The sequence below is a fragment of the Sceloporus occidentalis genome, unplaced genomic scaffold, assembly GCF_023333645.1.
Source record: "Sceloporus occidentalis isolate IW3139 unplaced genomic scaffold, rSceOcc1.0.p SCAF_2, whole genome shotgun sequence".
Lineage (NCBI taxonomy): Eukaryota > Metazoa > Chordata > Lepidosauria > Squamata > Phrynosomatidae > Sceloporus > Sceloporus occidentalis.
This window is the reverse complement of record NW_028316982.1, coordinates 197,833,925-197,856,822: the sequence shown is the minus strand read 5'-3', so window position 1 is coordinate 197,856,822 and position 22,898 is coordinate 197,833,925. Positions and strand designations below refer to the sequence as shown.

The 22,898-nt window shown below is 38.9% G+C and overlaps 1 protein-coding gene across 8 annotated transcripts; it reads left to right on the top strand.

Annotated features, from left to right (window-relative positions):
• Positions 1-6: 6 nt before the first annotated feature.
• RRP1B (ribosomal RNA processing 1B) lies at positions 7-21,841 on the top strand. 8 transcript variants are annotated; one of them, XR_016280219.1, is made up of 17 exons: positions 7-214; positions 1,645-1,727; positions 2,811-2,868; positions 3,624-3,709; positions 4,467-4,528; positions 6,329-6,458; positions 7,741-7,805; positions 8,518-8,681; positions 10,323-10,414; positions 10,967-11,064; positions 11,265-11,284; positions 11,871-11,996; positions 12,637-13,361; positions 15,007-15,138; positions 16,517-16,583; positions 17,035-17,183; positions 21,404-21,422. XR_016280219.1 is itself a non-coding variant. In XM_089511921.1 (17 exons), exons 1-16 carry the CDS (start codon positions 58-60, stop codon positions 17,786-17,788), a joined length of 2,247 nt encoding a protein of 748 aa, XP_089368047.1. In that variant the 5' UTR covers positions 7-57; the 3' UTR covers positions 17,789-17,804; positions 21,404-21,488. The 8 variants fall into 8 exon arrangements, 5 of the variants coding, with proteins under 5 accessions (XP_089368047.1, XP_089368048.1, XP_089368049.1 ...); XR_016280217.1 differs by lacking the exon at positions 21,404-21,422 and adding an exon at positions 17,470-17,691; XR_016280218.1 differs by lacking the exon at positions 21,404-21,422 and adding an exon at positions 17,607-17,687.
• The last annotated feature ends 1,057 nt before the right edge of the window (positions 21,842-22,898 follow it).

Below are 22,898 nucleotides of genomic sequence, written 5' to 3'. Positions count from 1 at the left end.
TTCGATGGAGCGTCCTGGCTCCGCCCCCAAGAGAGGAATGGTCTGCTGCGTTCGATCATGGCTCCCGCCGCCTTGCCTCCTGCCGCCGCCTCTGCCTCGCAGCCCCCAGAGATCCAGTTCGCTCAGCGCTTGGCCGCCAACGAGAAGAAGATCCGAGACCGAGCCCTGAAAAAGCTCCGGGGCTACATCACCCTCCGCACCCAGAACCCATTGGGTAAGGCATGCCAGGAACACGTGGCCGGGTCCTCCTTTTCCCGGGCGCGCCCTCCATCAGTCCGGCAGGGATTCCCAAAGCGCCCCCCCATTTTGAGCCTGACTAAACGCACTAAAAGTAGTCCCCAAACTAGTGCCTTTAAGAGGTTGGGTTTTTTTTGGACTTCATTTCCCAGAAGCCTCAGCCATGTCAGCCAGTAGTGTGGGATTCTGGGAGCTGAAGTCCAAAACCCCATAAAGAGCACAGTTTATTGGGAACCATTGCTTCTAGTATGAGGCCACTTTAACTGCCCAGGCTCAGGGCTGTTCATTGTAGCACTGGCAGGGAAGGCTCAGTGTCTCTCAGGACTACACTTCCCAGAATCCCCTAGCGTTGAGCCAGGGCAATTAAAGTGCTTTCAGGATGGATTATTAGAAGCATGAGTTTACATTTATATGAGTGGGGTTTTGGAGGAGGGGGGTTAGCTTTCCGTTTGGTCATGTCCTCCATTTTTTTCCCTGGACTGTCCTCCATTTTGTGGGGCCTGGTCCTCCTTTGCTGTGGGCTTGTTCCTGAAATGCTCCCATGCGTCTGTCATCTACACGGTGGAGATTAATGCAGTTCAATACTGCTTTAACTGCTGCGGCCCCATGCTACAGAATCATGGGGATTTGTAGTTTGGAGAGGCACCAGCACTCCCTGGTACCAAAGGGAAAGCTAAAGGCCTTGTGAAACTACAAATCCCAGGATGCCACAGGAAGGAATGGCCTAAGTACCCGAAAAGCACCAGATCTTGTCTGATTTTGGAAGCTGAGCAGGGTCAGCCCTGGTTCCTACTTGGGTGGGAGACTAGTAATGAGTACCAGGTGCTGTAGGCTATATTTCAGAGGAAGGAACTGGCAAAAACCATCTCCGCATGGCAGAAATAATCTGGTTTGATGCTGCCACCGTTAAAGTGGTGTCAAACCGGATTGTTTCTTCCGTGCGGACACAGCCTGAGTTGAGAAAACCCTGTGGAATTCAATTCATAAGAGTTGCTGTGACAAACTACAGATCCCAGGATTCTGTAGCATGGAGCCCTGGCAGTTAAAGCAGAGTCATAGTGGGTTAAGTCTGCAGTGTGGATGGAGCCTCAGTTAGTCTTAGAGGTACTACAAGGTCCCTTTGCATGACAGGTGACTTGGAGGTGCATAAACACGAGGTACCAGCACTCTGATACCAGAGGGAAGGAGACCTTGTAGAACTACAAATCCCAGGATTCTGCAGGATGGAACTGCAGCACTGAAAGAGGTGTCAAACTGCTTGTTTTAATGTCGTGCTTATAATTATTAAACCATGTGTTATCCTGGGAGGAAGAGATACACATTATGTATACGGGTAGCAGTTGTTGTGGCACAGTATAAACTTTGCAGCTTTCTCTAATGCAGTTTTTTTTTCTTTTGGTGCTTCAGGGAGCTTTAGCCAAGAAGAGCTTTTGAAAATATGGAAAGGACTATTTTATTGTATGTGGATGCAGGATAAACCACTACTTCAGGTATGCCAACAATCCACGTAAAATTGAATTATAAGGATGGTGTCACTGTGTATGTGTAGCTGATTCATGTGCATATTTTCTGGGAAGAGGCTCCCACTTGCTGCAAAGTCCTGTACAAAGCCTTGATATGATAGCCCTGTTTAAATATTTGAAGGGATGTCATATTGAGGAGGGAGCAAGCTTGTTTTCTGCTGCTCCAGAGAACAGGCCCGGAGCAATGGATGCAAGCTACAGGAAAAGAGATTCCACCTGAACATTAGGAGGAACTTCCTGACAGTAAGGGCTGTTCGACAGTGGAACAAACTCCCTTGGAGTGTAGTGTAGTCTCCTTCCTTGGAGGTCTTTAAACAGAGGCTGGATGGCCATCTGTTGGGGATGCTTTGCTTATGAGTTCCTGCATGGCAGAATGAGGTTGGACTGGATGGCTCTTGTGGTCTCTTCCAACTCTATGATTTTGGAATACTCTCTCCGCAGAAGGGGTATCTTGTACAACCATGTTGCCAGGATAAGGCACACATTGTATGGCTTCTTATTTAATACTAAAACTAACTTTCTGTTTTGCAGTCAGCTCTCCATATCCATGGATTCTTTATCAAGCATTGAATACTTCTAACATTTTCTAATTTAAAATTCTTAAAACTTTATGATACCTTAATAAACTTGTATATTTTTTAAGAAAAAAGAATTCCAAGAACAGAATAGGTATTTCTATGTAATGGATTGTGGTGGATTGTGGGATGCGTGCTAATATCTCCAGAATTTGAAAGTAGATCTCTAACTTCAGGTTTTTGTGGGGATTTTATCACGTATGCTGCGTCCGAATCTAAAAGGCCTGTAGTTCCTCACAGTTTAAGCTTAATTTTGAATGTTCATCTCTCTTTTTTCAGGATGTTTTTATATCTAACTGTGAAAAGCCTGATTTTAATGGACTTGATTTTGGTCTCATTGGTGATTTAATTATGAGAAATTCACAAAAAGCTTTTTATATTTAGGGGACTTGATCAAACAAAAAAGAGGTTTGAGGGGTTTATATCTTTTCAAAAGGAAAGGGAATCAACTTGTGCAATATTTTCTCATTTTTAGGAGGAGTTATCAAACAACATATCACAGCTTATACATGTCATTGAAAACATGGATGCCAGTAAGTGCTTTTATTTAATTTTTTTTCTTGCATGCTCAATGGCTTCTAGATAAGATTTTTTAATGTAGTGGTGACAGACAGCTTGTGAGGAAGAGCTGGATTATTTTTCAGAATTCATTGTCCTGGGGATCCAGCTTGATTTTCTAAGCAGATTGTTTTTCTAGCCCTTACCATTCTAGAGCAGACTTGGGACAGATAGCATTTACTGTAGAATTGCATATCAAACTGTTTGCAAAGAATTTCACAAGAGTGAAATTCTCCATCTTACCCCTGACATCCATGGCTTCCATAGATGCTTTTTCACCTGGTGCTTTGGTCCACCATCCAATCTGACTGTGCCCCACCTCTTTCCCTACATATAAAAGTGGTAGGAGGAGTGAAGCACTGTCAGTCCAAATTTGCACATCCTGGGTCAGAGTGTGGCTGGCTTTGTTCTTCTTCCCTATGTCCTACACAAAGCCAGGGAGAACAAATCCCCACTATCACCAGCCTGTAATTGGCTATAGTGGGGATTCCTTTCAGGGTAGCGTTCAGAGGGGAGGACCTCCACGGGGCAGATGTTCCCCACCATACCTTAAAGGATGTTATGGATTTACATAGGGTTTATTACATGTCTGCTTGTTGAGAAGCTCAGACAATAATTCTCATTAATTTACAGAAAAGATAGTTGAAAATATTTCAGATGGACTACCTTTTGGTTGGAAAATGTACCTCTGATACAAATCTTTAACCTACACTTTACTATTTCATTGCAGGACATTTATTCATTGAGACCTTCTGGCAAACTATGAATCGTGAATGGAATGGAATAGACAGGCTCCGGCTAGATAAATTTTACATGGTAAGAGCTGTTTCCCCTACTACCATTAAGGGATGGAGTGAAAAGAACTTACTATTATATTTTCCATGAAGGAACATCCATGTTTAGAAAAATATTTCAGAAAATCAATTTTTAAGAAATGAATAGACACAATGGTTTCTGATACAGTAATACCCCGGGATACGAATGCGCCGCCTTACGAAATTCCCGGGTTACGGAAAAAAATTATTTAAAAAAACTGTTCCGCGTTACGAAAGTTTTTTTGGGTTACGAAAAAACTTTTGGTGCTTTTCGGCGCGATTTCACACCAAATCGCGGCTTTTCCCCATTAGCGCCTATGGCAATTCGGCTTGCGAAAGTCTTCCGGGTTACGAAAAGGGCAGCGGAACGAATTAATTTCGTAACCCGGGGGACCACTGTACTTTTTCCCCCTTACACACACTATAAAATCTCAATAATTTAAGGGAAATATATACTGTTGAGTTGTCATGTTTTAACAATCCAGTAAAAATAAATTAGGCTTAATGAGATCCTTTATGTATTGTACATGATACACAATAAAAATTATTTTCACATTAAAATACATACGCTACTGCAGCCTTATACACACTTGCTCCCTAATAGGTCCTTTGAGCACAGTGTGTCTTACTTCTCAGTAGCCATGTATAAAAATTGCAGTGTTAAGCTGTCAATCTGCCTGAGTGATGAACTTGGTGATTATTTTCATACTTCCCTGTGACATGAAAAACTGAGGTGGAATATATCTTTTCTAACTTAGTTGATCCGCATGATGTTGAAGCAGTCTTTTGAAGTACTGAAAAGAAATGGATGGAACGAAAGGTATGTGACAGTTTAGGGGAAGATGGATGGGAACGTGTATTTGAGAGAACAGAAGAGAGAGGATGAAACTAATCTTTTCAATTTCCAATTCATTGATTTCCTGCTAAAAATGTATCTTTAGCTCTTCTAATATATATTATGAACCCCACTTGATGTGTTTTTGTTTTTTGTATTCATTTAACGTAGAGCTTATTGATCTGTGTAAACATTAATCAGCTTGGACTCTTAATGTGTGCTAAAGCGCATACTTTGTATGGTAAAAGAATGAAGTGGCATTATATTAATAATACAGTTGAGTTTCCCTTGTCTGGAATTCTGAAATACTCCAAAATTGTCCACATGGGTGGCTGATATAGTGACATCTTTGCTTTCTGATGGTTCAGTGTATACAGACTTTGTTTCACACACAAGATTACTAAAAATATTATGTATAAAATCACCTTCAAACTATGTATATATAAGGTGTATGCTAAACATAAATGAATGTCATGTTTAGATGTGTGTCCCATCAGTAAGCTATGTCATTATCTATCAAAATCTGAAATCCCAAATATCTTTGATTCCAAGCATTTCCAATAAGGGAGACTCAGCTTGTAATAGTTCTGTGGGACGTACCTTGCAAGGAAGTACTTGTAGAATTGTAGACAGTATTGAATTTTACAACTTGTTCCTTTATTATGAGGTAGGTTGGGGGAATGATGCTGGATTAAAGTAATTTACGCCTGGTACATACCTAACTTGATGTCCGGAGTGGCTTTTTTTCCTCTGCCGGGAAACCACAGCCACCAAACCACGTGGCTTCCCTGCGGAGGAAAAATAACCCACAAAAAACAGGTTCTTTTAAAGCCGCAGGGGCAGTGTGACAAGTGCGCCGCTGGCACACTCGTTATGTAAGCACTGTGTGGCAACGTGCAGATGCCACACAGCGCTTACATAACAATCGCGGCGCCTGTGTACACAGGGCACCGCCATTGTTATGGCACCAGCATGGCACTTTGGTGCCGTCTGTACCGGGCCTTAGCTAGCTTTGTGAAAGAGCCTGGTGAACCCAAGAATTTCCAGTCTAAATCTAACAGTTAAACCACTACAGCCCACTAACAGTGAAATCCTATATGTGTGTGTGTGTGTGTGTGTGTGTGTATGTATGTATTAATTATCTGCTTGGAAGTTGCATAAGATGATAATGAATATACACTGTCTGTAACCCATGAATTCTCATACTTCTTTTAAACCCTTTATTAACTCATGGGTGAGGATATCCTCATAATCCTGTTTGTGAGCAATATTTATGACTGTTTCTATAGGTTTTGTAGCTACCATGGAACTGAGGGAAAGGGACGAATTCTTCAGATAGAAATCTACCCTAAGATTGTTTTTTTTTAATTGCAAGGTTTCGCTTAAACAATAAATTAAATATTTAATTATTTGCACATATGCCCGTTGCCCATTTTCTCTAAAATGGGTCAGTGCCTCTATCATGTACACTCAGTTAAAATGCAATTTCCTAAGTAGACAAAAATTAATTCAACCATCCCTCAAACACAAACGTTTATCTGCCAGTCATATGTATTTAATCATTAAAATATCTTTCTAGTCAGCATAGTAGCACCATATTTTTACCTTCACTGCCACTATCATTGTGGTTGGGGAAATGCCTGTTCTATGCTGTGCTGTGTTCATTGTTTCAGTGCATTAGATTATTTGCTGCCTGAAAAGCAATGGATATTCTTCTGAAACTGACAAAATTGTCTTATGACATAACATAGATGGATAGAACATGGTGCTTTTTTTCCCTTCCAGTTTTACTGAGCCGTTTCTAAACATGCTGATGAACACAGTTATGCACCCAGATAGCAATACCCCTGTTGGGATAAAATTGCATTTTATTGATATCTATCTGGAAGAACTGGCTAAAGTCGGGGCTAAAGAGGTAAGAAACAAAACATGTCTGCATATTAATGTAGTGTATAGCAACTCCTCTCTGTAAAATATTTTTTCAAGCCAATACTGTTATGTCTTTTTTCCTAGAAAGGATTCTGAAGCCCAGCTTCAGAATAAAATAAGTAAAGTAAGTAAGTGGCCATGCCTTGTTTTGATTAGATCAGTTACTTTCTATTGCTGATTTCAACTGTCATAGTACTGTAGAAGTCTAAAAGAAAACCCTATATGTTAAAGTGCTTCATAAACAACAGAACCTAATCTTTATCTCAGACTACATTCTGAATTACAAACCTAATCAGCTTTTTTTTCTATCTTTTTGGTAATCCATAAAATAAAATACTTGAAGAAAAATGAAAACACTGTTCCCCCCGCCCATAGTTTTCATGTGAGATTGTACAGCAGGTATCAGTAATATGTTGTGATGGGTTTTTTTAAAGCTATCATTCTTATGTGCATTTTGAGTTTTGTAGTATTTTTGCTTTATGTCCAATACGGCTATCCCTGTGACAATCATTGTTGCAGTCATTGTAGTAGTCAAGCCAATCAAAACTAATACTGGAATGTCATAGATCAGTGGGTCCCAACCTTTGGTCCTCTGTTTGTTTTGGACTTGAGCTCCCAGAAGCCCCAGCTAATTTAGCCAGCAGTCAGGAATTATGGGAACTGAAGTTCAAATTATCTGGAAGACCAAAGGTTGGGAACCAGTGGCATAGATGATGCAAAAAAAGGCTCAAAATTTTAGTGGTATTTCAGTGGATTGTGTAATATGTATAAATACACCATATACAGTGGGTCCTCGGCTTACGCGGGGATCCGTTCCGGATCCCACCGCGTAAGGCGAATTCCGCCTATGCTCAAGCCCCATTGTAAACAATGGGGCTCGTGCAGGGCGCAACGGGCACGCGCGCCCATTCAATTGAATGGGACGCGCGCGCCCCATGGCTTGAGCACATATGCTCAAGCTGCGTAAGGCGCGCCCGCGTATGACACAGGCGCACTGTATCTTATATTTCTTCCCCTCCTTCTTTTCTGCCTTTTGTTTTGTTTTGGTTTTTGACAAGAGAGATTTGTCCTTTGAATTTCATTGTGGGGAATGTATTTGTATGCTACTATTTTCCTGATTTAAAGAAAAATCATTTCATGGCTCTTCCTAAGCAGCCACTGGGTAGCAGAATTAAAATGCTTTGGCCTAGTGTGGTGTTGAAATATTTTTGTTGGTGGGAAAGCAAGATATTAGATAAACTAACTAGCTGTGTGTTTTATTCTTACAGCTCACAGCACAGCAGAATCTCCAGTTTGTTGAACCATTCTGCAAAATTGTTTCCAAGACCAAGAAGTATGTTCAGCACTTCATTTTACTGCTTTTATTGGCTCTGGATTTGAAGGAATTGTCAGTGATAGTTGTGGTTGTCTGTATCTTCTGTTCATTTTGAAACCTATCATGGGGTTTTCTTGGCAAAATTTATTCAGAAGACATTTTCCATTGCTTCCTCTGAAGCTGAGAGTGTGACTTGCCCAGAGTCATCCAGTGGGTTTCTGTAGCTGATATGGGATTCAAACTCTGGTCTCCTATAGTTCTTGTCCAACACTTAAACAGCTACACCATCTGATTATGTTGATGATGTTTATAATAGTGAATACAGTCAGAATAGTCCTTCAGAGTCTTATTAAACTCAGGCCACTGAGAGGTAGATAGCAACATGTTCTTTGTGAGGGAAGACTAGCATTCTTTTGTGTGCTTGAAAATGAAATTGTGTGTAACTATGGGAACCACATCTTTCTCTGGGTATTGATAATAAGAAAGCTGGTATTTGAACATTGCAGGGGCTACTGCAGTGATCTCAGAATATTAGAGAAAATTTTGGAAGAATCGAAAGCTGGGAGCTCATAATTCTAAATTTCTGTGGCTGATTGCTAGTTGCTTCTTTAATTTTGAAGTTAAATAAATCTAGAAGTTAGATTTTGATGGAATGAAAAGGAGAAGACATAAGTGTTGTATGTCATGATGATGATCTTTCCCCACCCCTCATTTTTCTTTAATGATCCAGTCACCTTGAGCTGCAGGCCATTGTCCATGGCATCTTTGAAACCATTCTGGATCAGTCTCCATTTGCCATAGAAGATATAATGAAAGAAATAGGAGCAGATTGTGATGCTGACCTATCAGAAGAAGATGAATGCAGTGATGAAGAGAATACATTAATAGCCAAAGGTAAGGCTTGACTACTGAAGTGTTTTCTGTGGTAACTTCTAGGCAGTTACTATCACATATTGCCTTTGAAGACTGTTGTAAACGTCATTGAATTCAAAACGTGGCAGACTGTTTAACAGCTAGCTGATGGGAGCATGTAATACTAACACTAAATTGGATTTGGATTGACTCCCACTTCATTTTCCAAATACAGTTCAAAAGATTTGGGGTTTTTTTATTCCTAGAAGTTCTCTGCACATGGGATGGGAGGCATTATGCTTACATTTCATCCTCCTGCACCTCTCATCACTGAGTTCATCTATAGAAATTTCACTTGATGTTCTACCTCTGCCAGAAAACAAATTTATATCAAGATGCATAATATTTTAACTTCTAAATGGATTCTAAAAATCTTATTATAATGACACTTTCCAGGGTGGGATGAGCTTTAGTTAAATAATCTAGTGGTGGCATTTATGTTTCTTGAATCTTTCATGCAGATATTTTTGTTTTCCTTTTCTTTTGGCTGGTTACTTGCTCATATTCTTCTGTATTTTGTGTGAGATACATTTACAAACACACACGTTCATGTAACTTGCACTAATATGTAATCAGAGAGATAGAGAGTATATATTTTAGATATACATAAAACATGTATGTTGTAGTAGAAGTAATTATATATGTCTAATTATATGTGTATATATATTTATATTTGGCAATAGAGTGTGTGTTAACAGTGTTTGCTGCCTTTTATTTGCACTAAGGTCTTTCTTTTTATTTGGCAGATTGATTACAAAACCCTTGTCTCAGACTTTGGCACAACTAAAATGCTGTTCATTTCCCACCCTTTTGCTGGTGCTGCATTTGATACCTGGCTCTTAGATTGCTCCAGCTAAAAAGAACTTGTGATTCAACTTGGATAGGTTGTGCTGTTAAAGCAATAATAACTACAGATTAAATTATAGCTGTAGAAAGCTGGGGTTGTAGAAATAAAAGTCAGAATATTTTTGAAAGCCAGCAAAGCTGAAATCTGTACTAATATACTTATAAATATGAAGTGTGTGCAATTCCAGCATCTAGCTGGGAGCCTTCTGACACACTCTTTACTGGGTGTTAGAGGGATCAGAGCTGTGGTTACACAGGCTCGGAACAGTTTGCATAAAGAGGTATTGGATGGCTACTTATACAGGCCTGTAAAAACACATAGGTACCAGCAAAGCCAGAAATTGTTCTAGTGTACCATCCCAAAAGGATCCTCAGCAAAATCAATCAAAGAGAAAATCAGATTATTGGTACTGTAGCCCAGCCATTAATTCTGGATTTTGGCTGCCTTGGTGGCTTGAAGTTGTTTCTGCATTCCTGTCTTTGGATATTTGCCTCTTGTTTTCTTCTTCCTCATTCCCCACTTTTCTAGTTTCTGCCATAACTTGGTGGATTGTACATGAGTGACAGGGTCACTCCCCTTTGAGGGCCAAGGGGAGTGACCCTGTAATGTTGTTACTGGAGTCGTGATGTGCAACATTAAACATAAAGTATTTTGTAGCAATATATAGTTGCCCCTCACTTATAGTGGGTTGTCAGTCTTATTGAGGTCAGTATATTTCATTTTGAGTGCTATGTTACTGAGGTCTTCAAAATATATATAATTTCTTGATTGTGCAGACAGGCGCTTGCCAAGGACACGCTCAGTAAGAAATGAGGCCCAAGATAAAATTTCAGAAGATACAGATGATAACATTGGGCCTATTCTGCAGGTAACTACAGTTTTAACATACATGAGGTTTGAACAGGGAGCCAGGGTGGTGTAGTGTTTGAGCATTGAGACTACAATTAAAGAGATCAGAGTTCAATTCCCTGCTTGGCCATAGACCTGGCCACTAGGTGGCCTTGGGCAAGTCAGACACACTGAGCTCCAGAAAACCCCATGATAGGGTTGCCTTAGGGTCCCTGTAATTTGTAAACAACTTGAAGGCACACAGCAACAGCATGCAGGTTTAACATATTTAGGGTTTTTTTCCTGCTACTTGTTGGTTTGTAAAAACACCTCTGACATGCTTTCTCCTTTCAAAAAAGGAAGGCCTTACTATGGTATTGATGATCTTGGGCCTGAGTTGAAAAGATGTGGTAGGAATATGGGTTAACCTTAACTGGTGAAAAAGCAGCATGTGGACCTCAGGAGTTAGTCAGGTATATTTACTGAGGTTTCCAGTTCAGGAAACTAGTTGAAAATTAGTAAAATTAGAATGGACACCCAGGGCTAAATGGCTGAGCATAGTTGCACTAATGTCTTTCTTTTTATTTGGCAGTTTGATTACAAAACCATTGCTGACATGCTGTTTGAGTTGGCTAGCAAAAAATGCACTCCTGCTTTTAACAGAAAATGCCTCTATAAAGTGGTTAAAAAGTAAGTTCCCTTGAAATAAACCTTGATCTTGTTGACTTGCACAAGAACCCCTTCTGTCCTACATCTTGAAGTCCTGCACCCCTTCCCATCTACCTCTTATTCTTTTTTATTGTTAACTTAAGAAGTGTATACTCATTATAGTGGTATACTCTGTGTATATTTCACTGAAACGACATAATTTTGTTCTACTTCTTTTACAGGTTTCAGGACCTTGCAGAAGGTATGGCTTCAACAAAACTTTACTCCTTTGTTTCCATTAACAATTGTACAATAGTGGATGGTGACAGAAATATAATTGTGTTAGGTTTGTGAGCCTGGGGAAGGCTTTATTTTTAAAAGCACATTTACTTGAGCTCTTTTATATGGGAAGGAATATTATTCATGGTGTTCTGTTCTCAAACATCAGTGCCTGAAAATCAGTTTAGCTCACTCCTAATGTTAGGGATGGGGAACTCTTTTTGTTTTGATGACCACAGTCCCTTGGGAGTAAATTGTCAGGGTCAAATACCTGCTGTGGGTGGGGCCAAAGCATAAAAAAAACTCACCCTCTGTCTTCCTGCCCTCTTTTCCCTTACCTTTCTTTCTTTTTCTACTCAGCTTGATGCTGGGAGAGTCAGCTTGGTGAATTTGAATTTAGTCCAAGGGCTACACTTCTATAAGATTTTTCCTTTTTTAAATGAAGACCTTGTTTTGCTTGCTTTTAAAAATATTGGCAAGAGCATTGGTGGTTTGCCACTTCAGGTGAAAAGTCTCCAAGACACTGTTTGCTTCAGAGTAATTCTCATTCGGATATTCTTTCATGTCAGGGACCTTTCCACAAGATGAATTTCCTGAGGATGTCTCTACAGATGAAGATGACGATACCTTCAGCAGAAAGAAGTGGAAAAGGAAATCTGGAAAACCCTTTGATGAGTCTAAGATGGGGGCAAAAGGTAACTGCTAGCATGATCTTATGCGCTTTGCAGATTTACGAAGCATTTTCCAAGAAGGCAGCTCTATTAAATTCAAAACAGCTTACTGCTTTTTAGATATGTTCAAGGTTATGATTATACTTTTTCATTGTTGCTTTTCTTGGAAGAACTGTCCAATACTTACACACCCTGATTATAATGTCTTTACTGGAAAATTAGATGTGTCTGTTGCTGTTGGACAGTGAATGTTAATGCAAAGGAGTAGGCCTCTGTAAGTGGGTTTAGGATTTCTGGGTAAATATAAAGGCTTCTAGTGTGAAAATCCACCATTTTGTCCTCATTATAATTGTCAGCCAAGATCCATATTAACACCAAATAGTGTGCAGTAAGTATGTAAGTGTTTTCCTATAGCAATGAGTGGCTCATCTCAGGATTCCATTTCCCAGTTTTGCCTACAGCCAAGTACCTGGGAGATATACAGGGAAGGCTTAATGACAGTATTTCTGTTTTAGTAGTCACTGCAGATCTCAAGAGTCAAAGCCGTACATTTTGCTTTATTTAAAACATATAGCTGTCTTCAGAATTGCCAAGAAGAAAAATAAGATGCTACTGTTTAACTGTTTTGTTTTTTATTTTAAAAACATTTAATTTCTCTCAATAGAGAAAACAAGAGACAGAAAAAACAAAATTGAGGAAGAGGATGACAGTACAGAACCACAGAAGAAAAGGAAGAGGAGAAAGAGAAAGGCCAGTCAGATGGCTGACTCTTACACAGCTGCTGGAAGCAAACAAAATGGATCAGTCAACTTAAAAGAATCCAAAGAGCCAAACCAGGACAATGAATCACCAAGTAGTAAGAGAAGACAAAAGAAGTCTTCAGTTTTGGAAAACAACAAAACTGGCTCTTCGGCAGCTTTCATTGGAGAATTGACTGATAATTCTTCATTGAATACACTGACATGTTCGATAAACAATGTAAAGAAACAACCAAAGAAAAAAAATGGCAGGCTACAGAAAGTTTCTATAGAAACCGTCCATCAGAATGGACATGCTATTAGTCCTGAAGAGGCACCTGGGGACTGTGCTGCAGTAGTTCAGGATAGTAAAATGATTAAGAAGAAACGGAAATCAGAGCCCAGAATTATCACTGGAAGTGTTTTTTCTGAAGACCATGTTAAGCACCTAGAGAAAGATAGCCTTGTAAAGTCAGAGCATATAGTGCTCCAAAAAGTGAAGTTGAAGAAAAAACAAAAGTTAAGGAATTTGGTAAAGTTTAGATGTTTTAAGCAGAAAATAGGTTTGAAAAAGCAAAGGAGAATCAGGGAAGTCCTAAATTCCACACAAGAAAATGAGGTTGAAGGTGAAAACAAAAAGAGCAAGAACAAAGTAAGTGCATCCTTTCTGTCATACTATTCCTACTCTTTCCTGTAGTAGAAAAAACATCCCCTCCATTTCAGGAAGGATAAACCTAAAGGGAAGCAGTGCTGAAGCTGGTCACAGCAGGCGGGGCCGGGGGGGGGGGGGGGGGGGCAGAAATGAAGCTTTTCCTTCTAGTAGAGCATCAACATCATCATTATTATATTTCACTTTTTTTTCCCAAAGTTGGAACTCAAAGTGGCTTGCAACTTTAAAAAAAAATACAATTAAAAACAATAATGCAAAACTATTTGAGCAAATGGCTCAACATGAGTATGTCTATGAAACATTTTACACGGAATTCTGCATTCTTGTGATTTTCTTGGCTTCATCTTAACAGACCTTGGAGGTCTTTAAGCAGAGGCTGGATGGCCATCTGACAGGGATGCTTTGACTGAGAGTTCCTGCATGGCAGGGGGTTGGACTGGATGGCCCTTGCGGTCTCTTCCAACTCTATGATTCTATGATTCTACAACAGTTATTGCCGGATTCCCCTTTATCCACTATTCAGTAATATGCTAATGAAGCCTTTTTCAGGCCTTTGCCTGAATTCATGGAGTAGGGTGAAGACTCAAAAGCTCCATCTCAGTGTCTCCTCATATATTCTCTTCAGATGGTGAGCCCATGTGCATGAGAATATTGAAGATAGTGTGTGCACTTATGCCTTTGCCAATAATTTAGCCCTTGCAGCAGATCCTGTCTGATCTTGGAATCTGACCAAAGTCAGTCCTGGTTAATACTTGGATGGAAGATTGCCAAGGAATAGCAGGTGCTGTAGGCAATATTTCAGAGGAACAAACCGGCATATCACCTCTGTATATATTTCTTGTCTAGGAAAATTCTATGAAATTAATGGGGTCACCAGAAGTCAACTTGAAGGCACACACATACTGTACGTACTTTTGGTAGGCTCCTGAATAGGGCTGTAGTTATGACCCTACAGTTGAAATAATGGAACTGTGTCGTTTCAATGGATCTGATATTTGAAGCTTTAAAGACTTTGGGGGGAAAGGAGATGTTCTTAAAGTGACACATAAAGACCAAACTAATGTGTCTTTACACTTCGAAGTGAATGGTGTTATTATAGAAATGTTTCCCAAAAGAGATCATCGGTCATGTGTCTTGTCTCCCCAAACTCACCTGTTTCACTTGTTCTTCCCATTAATTTTTGTCTAGAACAAGACTGGTAGGGATATTATGTAGGGCCGCCTTCTATGCTTGAGAAAGTCAGAAATGTAGACACCCTGATATATGGTCACAAGATTCTATCCTCTTCCTTCCCTCCCCCCCCCCCCCCGAAAAAAAAAAAATGACAGACCTCTGGTGTGTCTTGATCTGGCTGTTTAAAAAAAGAATTGTAAATGCCATCAACACTTACTATATTACACAGTGCTCCTTATATTTTATGTATGTTGGATACAGTTGGCTGTATACTCCCATCATGCTCTTCTGTGCTTTAAAGATGCAATGCAGCCTTGTGTCAGTTTGTGATACCAATAATTGCTCGAGCTTTTCTTCCTTTTGGACCAGAGGATTGGCAATGCTGGCCTTTGTATTCTGGCACCAATTCCACTTGTGCTCTCCTCTACCCAACAATTATTTCGTCTCTCTGTAGGAAACTGGTGGCCCTGTTCTTCAGAAGAAAAGGATAGCAAAGGCAGGGAATGAGTTCGTGAAGTTTGAAAAGACAACTCCACCAAAGCCAGCCTTCTTTAGGAAAACTAAAGGAAGCATTACATCTGTGCAGGTACAGTGATAATTGATATAATCCGCCTTAAAGGGAACTCTCCAAGTTGACAGCTCCAAATGTTATAGATAAGTAGTCTCATGACATTGCCTAGGAGAAAACATCTTTATTCTTGGCACAATAGTAATTTTCAGTGATGAACTACATGAAAAAAAATTGTGTTGGAAATTGAAAAAATACTACACTAAAAACAAGCTTTCATGACTGGAATTTGTAGAGTTTGGTTTATCTTTATAAAATAGGTATTATTTTGTGAGTTATTTAGAGCTCTTTTTTAAAAAAAACTTCTAAATACGGCATTATTTTGAGGCACAGTAGTATAATGCAGGGAAATAAAATTCTGATAAAAGTGTACAGATCTGTTATGGATTGGTTGAAGACTCCCCTGTTAGATTTGTTATTCTAGTTTATTCCAGTTTGTGTCCAGTCTTTTCCAGATGCATTTGAGCAGAATCTTATTAGATATCTTATAAAAATTGTACATATTTAAATTAACATATAAACATCTCTTTGAATAGAAGTTTAAAAGAACAATAAAAGAAAAGAGGGATAAACAAGCTTCTGCTGTCAGTTCTAGCCATAAGACTCCATCTAGCAAGGGAATATCTTCTCCACTCGTTGTCATGGACAATTGTGTTACCTGCCTACTACATGGTGAATGTGGAGAAGACCAACCATTACCACATAGAGTGAACTATGTTACAATAAGGTGTATTCTTATGGGATAATTATATTAATTGATGGCTAGAAAATCTACAGATAAATGCTGTTGATGTTTAGCTTACATTTGGCTTTAGCAGTGTTCAGAAACAGCTGGAAGACCACAGTACTAATATGTGGAAAGACTAATCACTTGAAGTACATTTGGGATTGTGGCTAGTGCTGCTGAAGCTTTACCAGTGTTGTTTGGTGGTAGCAGTAGTTATAATGTTTTGAATCCAAGATCTATTTTCCATAAATGGAAGGGTTCATCCTTTTATGCATCATTCCAGAAGTTGTTGGAATGCAGTGCACAGTAACCCTAGCCAGCATAGCCAGTGCTGAGTACTGCTGGGAGTTGCCATTTAGTAATGTTTGGAAGATTGCATTGATTCCAGTCTCTGTGCTAGAGTGACATATCTCTACCTCACTATGGGGAGAATGGGATGCCTTATCCCCTACACATTTCAGCCTGTTCACTAGGTTCCCACAACATCTTGTGTATCACTGTCAAGGGCGAGGTGCAAAGAAGTCTACCAGCACAGTTGTGCATGCCTACATCAGGACCCAGCTCCCAAATTCCAATTTTTTATGAGCCACCTTGAACAAGTGGAGAGAAGGAAAAATTTAATTGCTCCAGGAAAAGAGTCTTATCTGACATTTTAATCTTTCTTTGTAGTTAAGCAAGCTACTATCTTCCAGCTCCAAAAAGGTCACCTTTGGATTGAATAAGAACATGACTGCTGGTAAGTTCAAACTGACAGTGTGACTATATGGCAGAAGTGGGCAACGTGTGGTCCTTCAGGGCTTTTTTGTTGCCCCCCAGGACCCCTCCATATCTTTTGTTTGTTTGCCTCAAAATGTCCTCCACATTTGGAGGCCCTGGGTATACGCTCTTGGTAGTAGTTTGACAGTTGAGGCTGAGGCTGTTTTGACCGGAACTGGGTTTTTGAAAAGGCTAACCAGATCTTGGCAGGAAGACATCTTGGCCAGTAACCATCCTAATTGGAGATTTAGTGGGTTCAAAAAAGTAACTTTTCCAGATTCTGATTGTCAGCCAATATATGGCTGGTGTAATGTTTACATTTTTAAGGGAGAAAATACAAACTAGAGGGGCATTTTTCAGCAGCTTGATTAAGAGCCTGCGGTTCCATAATGGAATGTTAACATTTCGTATTACTGTGCTTTGATTTGTAGAACAAGAAAAATAATTACAGTGGACCTTTGTTATATGCTGGGGTTTGGTTTCAAGATCCCCCATGGATAACAAAATCTGTGGATGCTCAAGTCCCATTAAATATAATGACATAGCAAAATGGTGTTCCTTATAAAAATGGAAAATCAAGGTTTGATATTTGAAATTTTTACTTTTTTTAACATTTTCAAACCGTGGATGCTTGAATCCATGTATTAAAAATCAGTGTATAAGAATGGCCAAATGTAAGTTGTGTCCCAAAACCTTTGGCATGTTCCAAGTGGTCCATAAAAAATATATATTTGAGAACTATGTGTTTAAAATATCTTGTCATGCTGATAGGCCCCTTGCAAATACAGTAGGTCTTGGTCTTGCCAATAGATGTTGCCAATACATCTAGTACCCATTAGTACCTGTTTCTTTCCTCCTTCCTTTAGAGTTTGAATCTTCATGACTGCCAGCAAGTCTAGATTCCTTTTATACTTTAATACCTCTAGCAGCTACAGAAATTATTTTGTGTACCTAGCAACAAGATGATGCAAGCCTTTTGCTGTTGTATTTTCACCTTTGACAGAATTTAAGAAGACAGACAAAAGTATCCTTGTCAGTCCAGAAGGGCCCTCCCGGGTAGCTTTCAATCCTGAGCAGAAACCTCCTCATGGTGTATTGAAGTCATTTTCTACAGAAACACCTCAGATAAAGAAACCCATTTTAATGACAACTAAGAAAAGACCAACTGCTATGGACTTCTTCTAAGTCAATAAGGAAAAGAGTAGGTTCTTGTATATAATAATTCAAAAACCGGTTATTTCTTGGGGTATTTCTGAAATCTTATTTTTGAAGTTAACATGGTCATTTTCTGAAAGGTTCTAATTGTGTAAACCGTTGTGCTGTTAATTTAATAGGCACCTCTGACCATTGATTTAAGCTGGTTTTTGTACTTAACAAAAGAGGTAATATAAATGGACTATGTTCTTAGGCTTTTTATTATGGAAGCCTATCTTTTTGGGAAAAAAGAACCCTATCACATGATATATGACCATGTAAAGTTTTATTCTAAACTGTTGTCACTTGCACTCTTTTAATCAGTAGTTTAATAAAGAATTTCCAATGTCTATGGCCTTAATTCTATGGAGCTAAGAAGCACACAACTCCTCTCACCTCATTCCCTTCACCGCTTCATTTCTTTTCCTACCTAGCAGTTTCATCTACCCGAGATCCTCTTGAGGCTGAGGTCAGGTTATAATCACCATTCTTCTCCCATTAAAATGAACTAGATGAGAATGGTGGTGGTGTTCTTTTCTTTAAAAAAAATCAATTTCTTAAAACCTTCAAGCATTTTGACACAGGGTAAATATCCTTTTCAAAATAAGGTCATGAATTCAGTCTGCAATATAAGATTTAATTATGTTCAGATATAATAACTTTTCCTGTCTACATTTTGCTTTTGATTTCAGTACACCCTTTGGGGGGCAGGCTTTCCACGTAATTATTTTAATCTGGCTCTTATGATTTGTCTCTGATTTCATGAATGCAGCATAGCATAAATACACAGTTGAGAAAACCTCACAGACCCAAAAGGTATTGTCACTTAGCCATGTGGTGTGTTTTTTTATAATTTATTACTGTGGGTCATTGATCTCAGTAATAAACATGCTTTATTTCTCTGCTTTTGTATTCTAAGGAATGGATGGTTCTTTTGGCCATTCCCTTTGTTTAGTATTTATCCAGTTGCAAATGAACTATATTCTGAATACTGTATTCTATTTTTGGATATCTGATGTGTTGCTGTGTTCATTCATATTTCTATCCCAGGTTTGTGTTTTCAGTCAGTGTGCTTTTGCTTCTGCCTTGCAAGTTTTAAATATTGTGAGTCAGGAATTAAATATTTACATTCTGGGGACTAATATCAGATATTGTATTGAATGTTGTGCAACTCTTTATGTTAGCATATTATAAAGGAATAAACTTACATCATTATGATGTTAAACTGATTTTGAGATATAAAAACAAGAAGTCCAGTGTGCTGCTTGGGGAAGCTCCTTGTGAAAAAACTGGGGAATCAGAGGCAACATAAGTCAACAATCTACATTTTGACAATAATATGTGTAGGAGCTGCCAGACACACATCATTATTTGGGTGTTTCAATATTTTTCAGGGTAGGAAATGTGTCTGTCTAAATTTAATTCAACTTCTATTCCTATGTTCCCTTGTCATTGACTGTGCTAGCTGGGGGCAATGGGAGTTGCAGTCCCGCAACAGATAGCATATTAAGAAAATCTAAAGATACTAGAGATGGGGGGGGTTGTTTTCCAGTGATTGTCTCAATTGTCTCACTTCCTCTGAGAAAGTGAAGCTTGAAGTGAACTGCCCTGATTTCAGCATAACCTCTTGGATGAACAGATCCAAGTAGGAAAAGAATGTTAAGTAATTTGACTCTTCAGTGCCATTGAGTGGTAAGGAAGTATAATTGCAAGGGGAAACTATGTCCTTTTGAAATGTGACAGCTGGGTGTTTAAAGAGTAAAGATCAAAAGGTCTTTAATTGAATATCCTGGAGAAATGAAAGACTTCGAGATACTGATTCTGGCAGAAAGGAAGGAAATTGAGGCAGCAACCTTGATATCTTTCATCGATTTGTTTAAGCTCTTTTTAGCCCAAGTCTGGATGAATATTAGCCTTGGTATAAAAGTTACTTTTCTTAGCCTCATTTTAAATCACCTCCAAAACTAAAAATCTCAGGAGGGGCTTTTTGTTCTCAATCTAAATTCAACAAATACCCCACAAAATCCAAACAATGCATTACTCACATAACACAGTCTGCAGAAGGTGTAATTGAAGGAAGTTATTCATAGCCTCTGGCTTTGGAGGTTGAATAAATCAAATTTAATATGATGACTCTTTAAAAGTTGGATGCAGAGCTTGTACTGGAATAAATTGCGACCAGCTGCAGTGAGATCTTGCCTTTGTCTCCTGTCCCTCTGTGCTATCCTGTGGTTTCCACTGTGGTTCAGCCCCAGAACAGATTATGGCTCCTGTCACCTTCTGAGTACCCTATGCCGATGGGACAATTTTTGCTGGTCCTGGTGTCACTGGTCCAGTACAAACTGCAGCTGGCAGTTTTTCAGCAGCTTTTCACTCAGCCATTCCAACCAGAAGGTTTTTCCTCCCAGTTCAGTGTTTTTGAGCATAACTGCCTACAGTTTCTCCAGCATAATAATCCAGATTACTGTGGGTAATTGAAGAGCACCTAGAAACCAGGTGTTCAGCAGATGAGCCTGCTCTGGATTACCACTGGGAAAAGGGTCCACATGAGACACTTTGCCCAGGGCACTCTTAGACTTGGAGCTGACTTTGACTAAAGCAGTAGCAACTAATAAGGGACTTCACTAGGACCTCTACAATGAAGAACAATTTATGTGAGAGGCTTCCTGGGGGTGAAGAGGAATGGTTTCTAAAACACATGTTTTGTATATGTTTGCCTGTTCTTTCAGGTTTGTCATGGGTTTCACCAAGGGTTTAATGAAAACCATCTATTTAATATGTAGAATGTTAGTTTAACTACACATAACCAAAATATTTCTTGAAAAATATCAGTTTTCAAACTATTCTGTGACTGCACAGGTGTGTTCTAAAGATGCCCTGAACTCCCAATAAGAGTGAGAATTTGTACTAAGGAGAAGAATTTTGTAAAAATCTTATTTTTTAAAAAAAAACAAGTTTCTCCATTTTGTAATTGTACAGAACGTTAAATGAAAAAGAGAATCTGTTTTAAATGTTGTATTTAGACGCTTTTAAAAATGTTTTGTCATACTTTATGAGTTGAAAGACATTTTCATTTATCTTTGTTTAGTTCCATTTTTTGCAGGAAAGAGTATTACATTGTTTTCCATTACTCAACATATTCCAGCTTCTTGATCTATGGCAATAGGCTACTCTAAACTTGACCAATAAAGTATTCTCTTCCTATGAGTATTGCATCTGCCTTAATTTATTTTGGATTTTAAAGAAGCTCCATCAGGGTATGGGAACTGATAAATAACAGTCTAAACAAATGCAATACACTCACATTATGGAATGAGATCGTGAAAAGAAATATAAGATTTCCCTAACTATAATTTTGGCCATCAAGATGTAAACAAAACAAGAAAGGTATAACATTTCAGTAAAAATATTTTGAGATAAAGGGGGAAATGATCAAGAAGACTAATTAAGAAGTCTAAACAATGTTTTGTTTCACAGTCTGTTCTCTTAAAGAAGGAAAAGAACTTGAGAAGTACTTAACTAAAAGTAGAAAAAATAACTTCTGTGATCTTTGTGACGATTACAAAATATGATTTGAAAAATCTAAAGCCTTTTCTTTACAAACAGGGCAAATACAGTACATGGAGATGCTGATGGGATCATACCAGTGGCCCTGCTCCTCCAACCATCGTCCCTCTTCTAGACTTTGGCTCTTTACAAACATGAGAAGAGTCTTTTGCTATATACAATGGCCCATCTTATGTAGAAATCTGTTCACACAGTGGAGTACCAAATAATCTATGGGAAGCCTATAAGCACAACGTAAGGGTGGTAACACCCTGCTGCTTATCTTCTCCAGTGACAGAAGGATATTGCCAGAGATATCGAACACAGATGCAGGCCTTTCCAAATTAGCCTCCCCTCCCTGAGTATGATAGCATCTTCTCCTTCCTACTATAGAGTCCTTTCCTCTTTTCCCCAACTCTGTTGATTTTATCATGATAACTTTTTATATTGTAATTTATTTAACTTTGTTTGTAATTGGATTTGATATGTAACACATTGTTTTTACATGTTGTAACCCGCCTTGTGGGCTATAAATAAATCATATTATTATTATTATTATTATTATTATTATTATTATTATTTAGCCATTATGACTAGTAACCTTTACCTTGATGAAGGCTACTGTTTGGAATCAGGAATGGGTAAATTAGGCCACTCAAGTGTAGCTGGAAACACAATTCTATAAAGAAAAATGTATGAAAAAGGATAGGGGACCCCCCGTTTTTTTTTCCTTCCCTCTGGTTCCCCCCCCCTTTTTTTGTAGGACCACAATCCACCCAAAGGCCAACCAGAGCAACAGTTTCTTTTCAAGCTTGCCTCAACCTCCCAGTTACCTTGAAATATGGAGCGGGGGGGAGGAATAATCTGAGATAGACTTCTGGTCAGTTTTTTGCTGGTAGTGCAGCATGTTAATGGGTCAAAAATTATCCCCCACTGCATGATATTCTTGTATCGAGAACTGTGCCATGGAAAGGGGTTTCATGTAGGACATGTTGGGGACATGATTTTCCCAATTTTACATCAGCTCTAGCTAGCAAAGCCAATGTGTTGAAATCTGGGAAATTGCAGTTAAGAAAGTAAGCCCTTCCTTATAAGACAGTTTCCCACAACACTGTAGCTTGATTAAACATTTTCCTTGGTTGGTGTGATGTTGAACAGAAGCAACTATGGGAAAGCCCTTGAATTTAATGCCCATTTTAAAAATGTGGCAGAAAAATATACATTTCTTATATTACTACCATGAGAGCCAACATGGTGTGGTTTGAGCATTGGAATACCGACAAGTGTTTGATTCCTTGGTGGGCCATGGGAATTCCTGGGTGACATTGGGTGAGTCTCACACTCTCAGCCGCAGAAAACATTGTGATAGGGCCACCATAAGTTGGAAATGACCTGAAAGCACACAACAACAAATATGACCAACCAATCACATGGTAGATGCCTTTGGTGGGAGAGCTTTTAATAACCTTTTATTACTTCCAAGATTTAGTTGCCATAACATAGTGCAACCTCTGGATGAAGTTCTGGTCAAACTTTTAAAAAAACAAAAACTTTA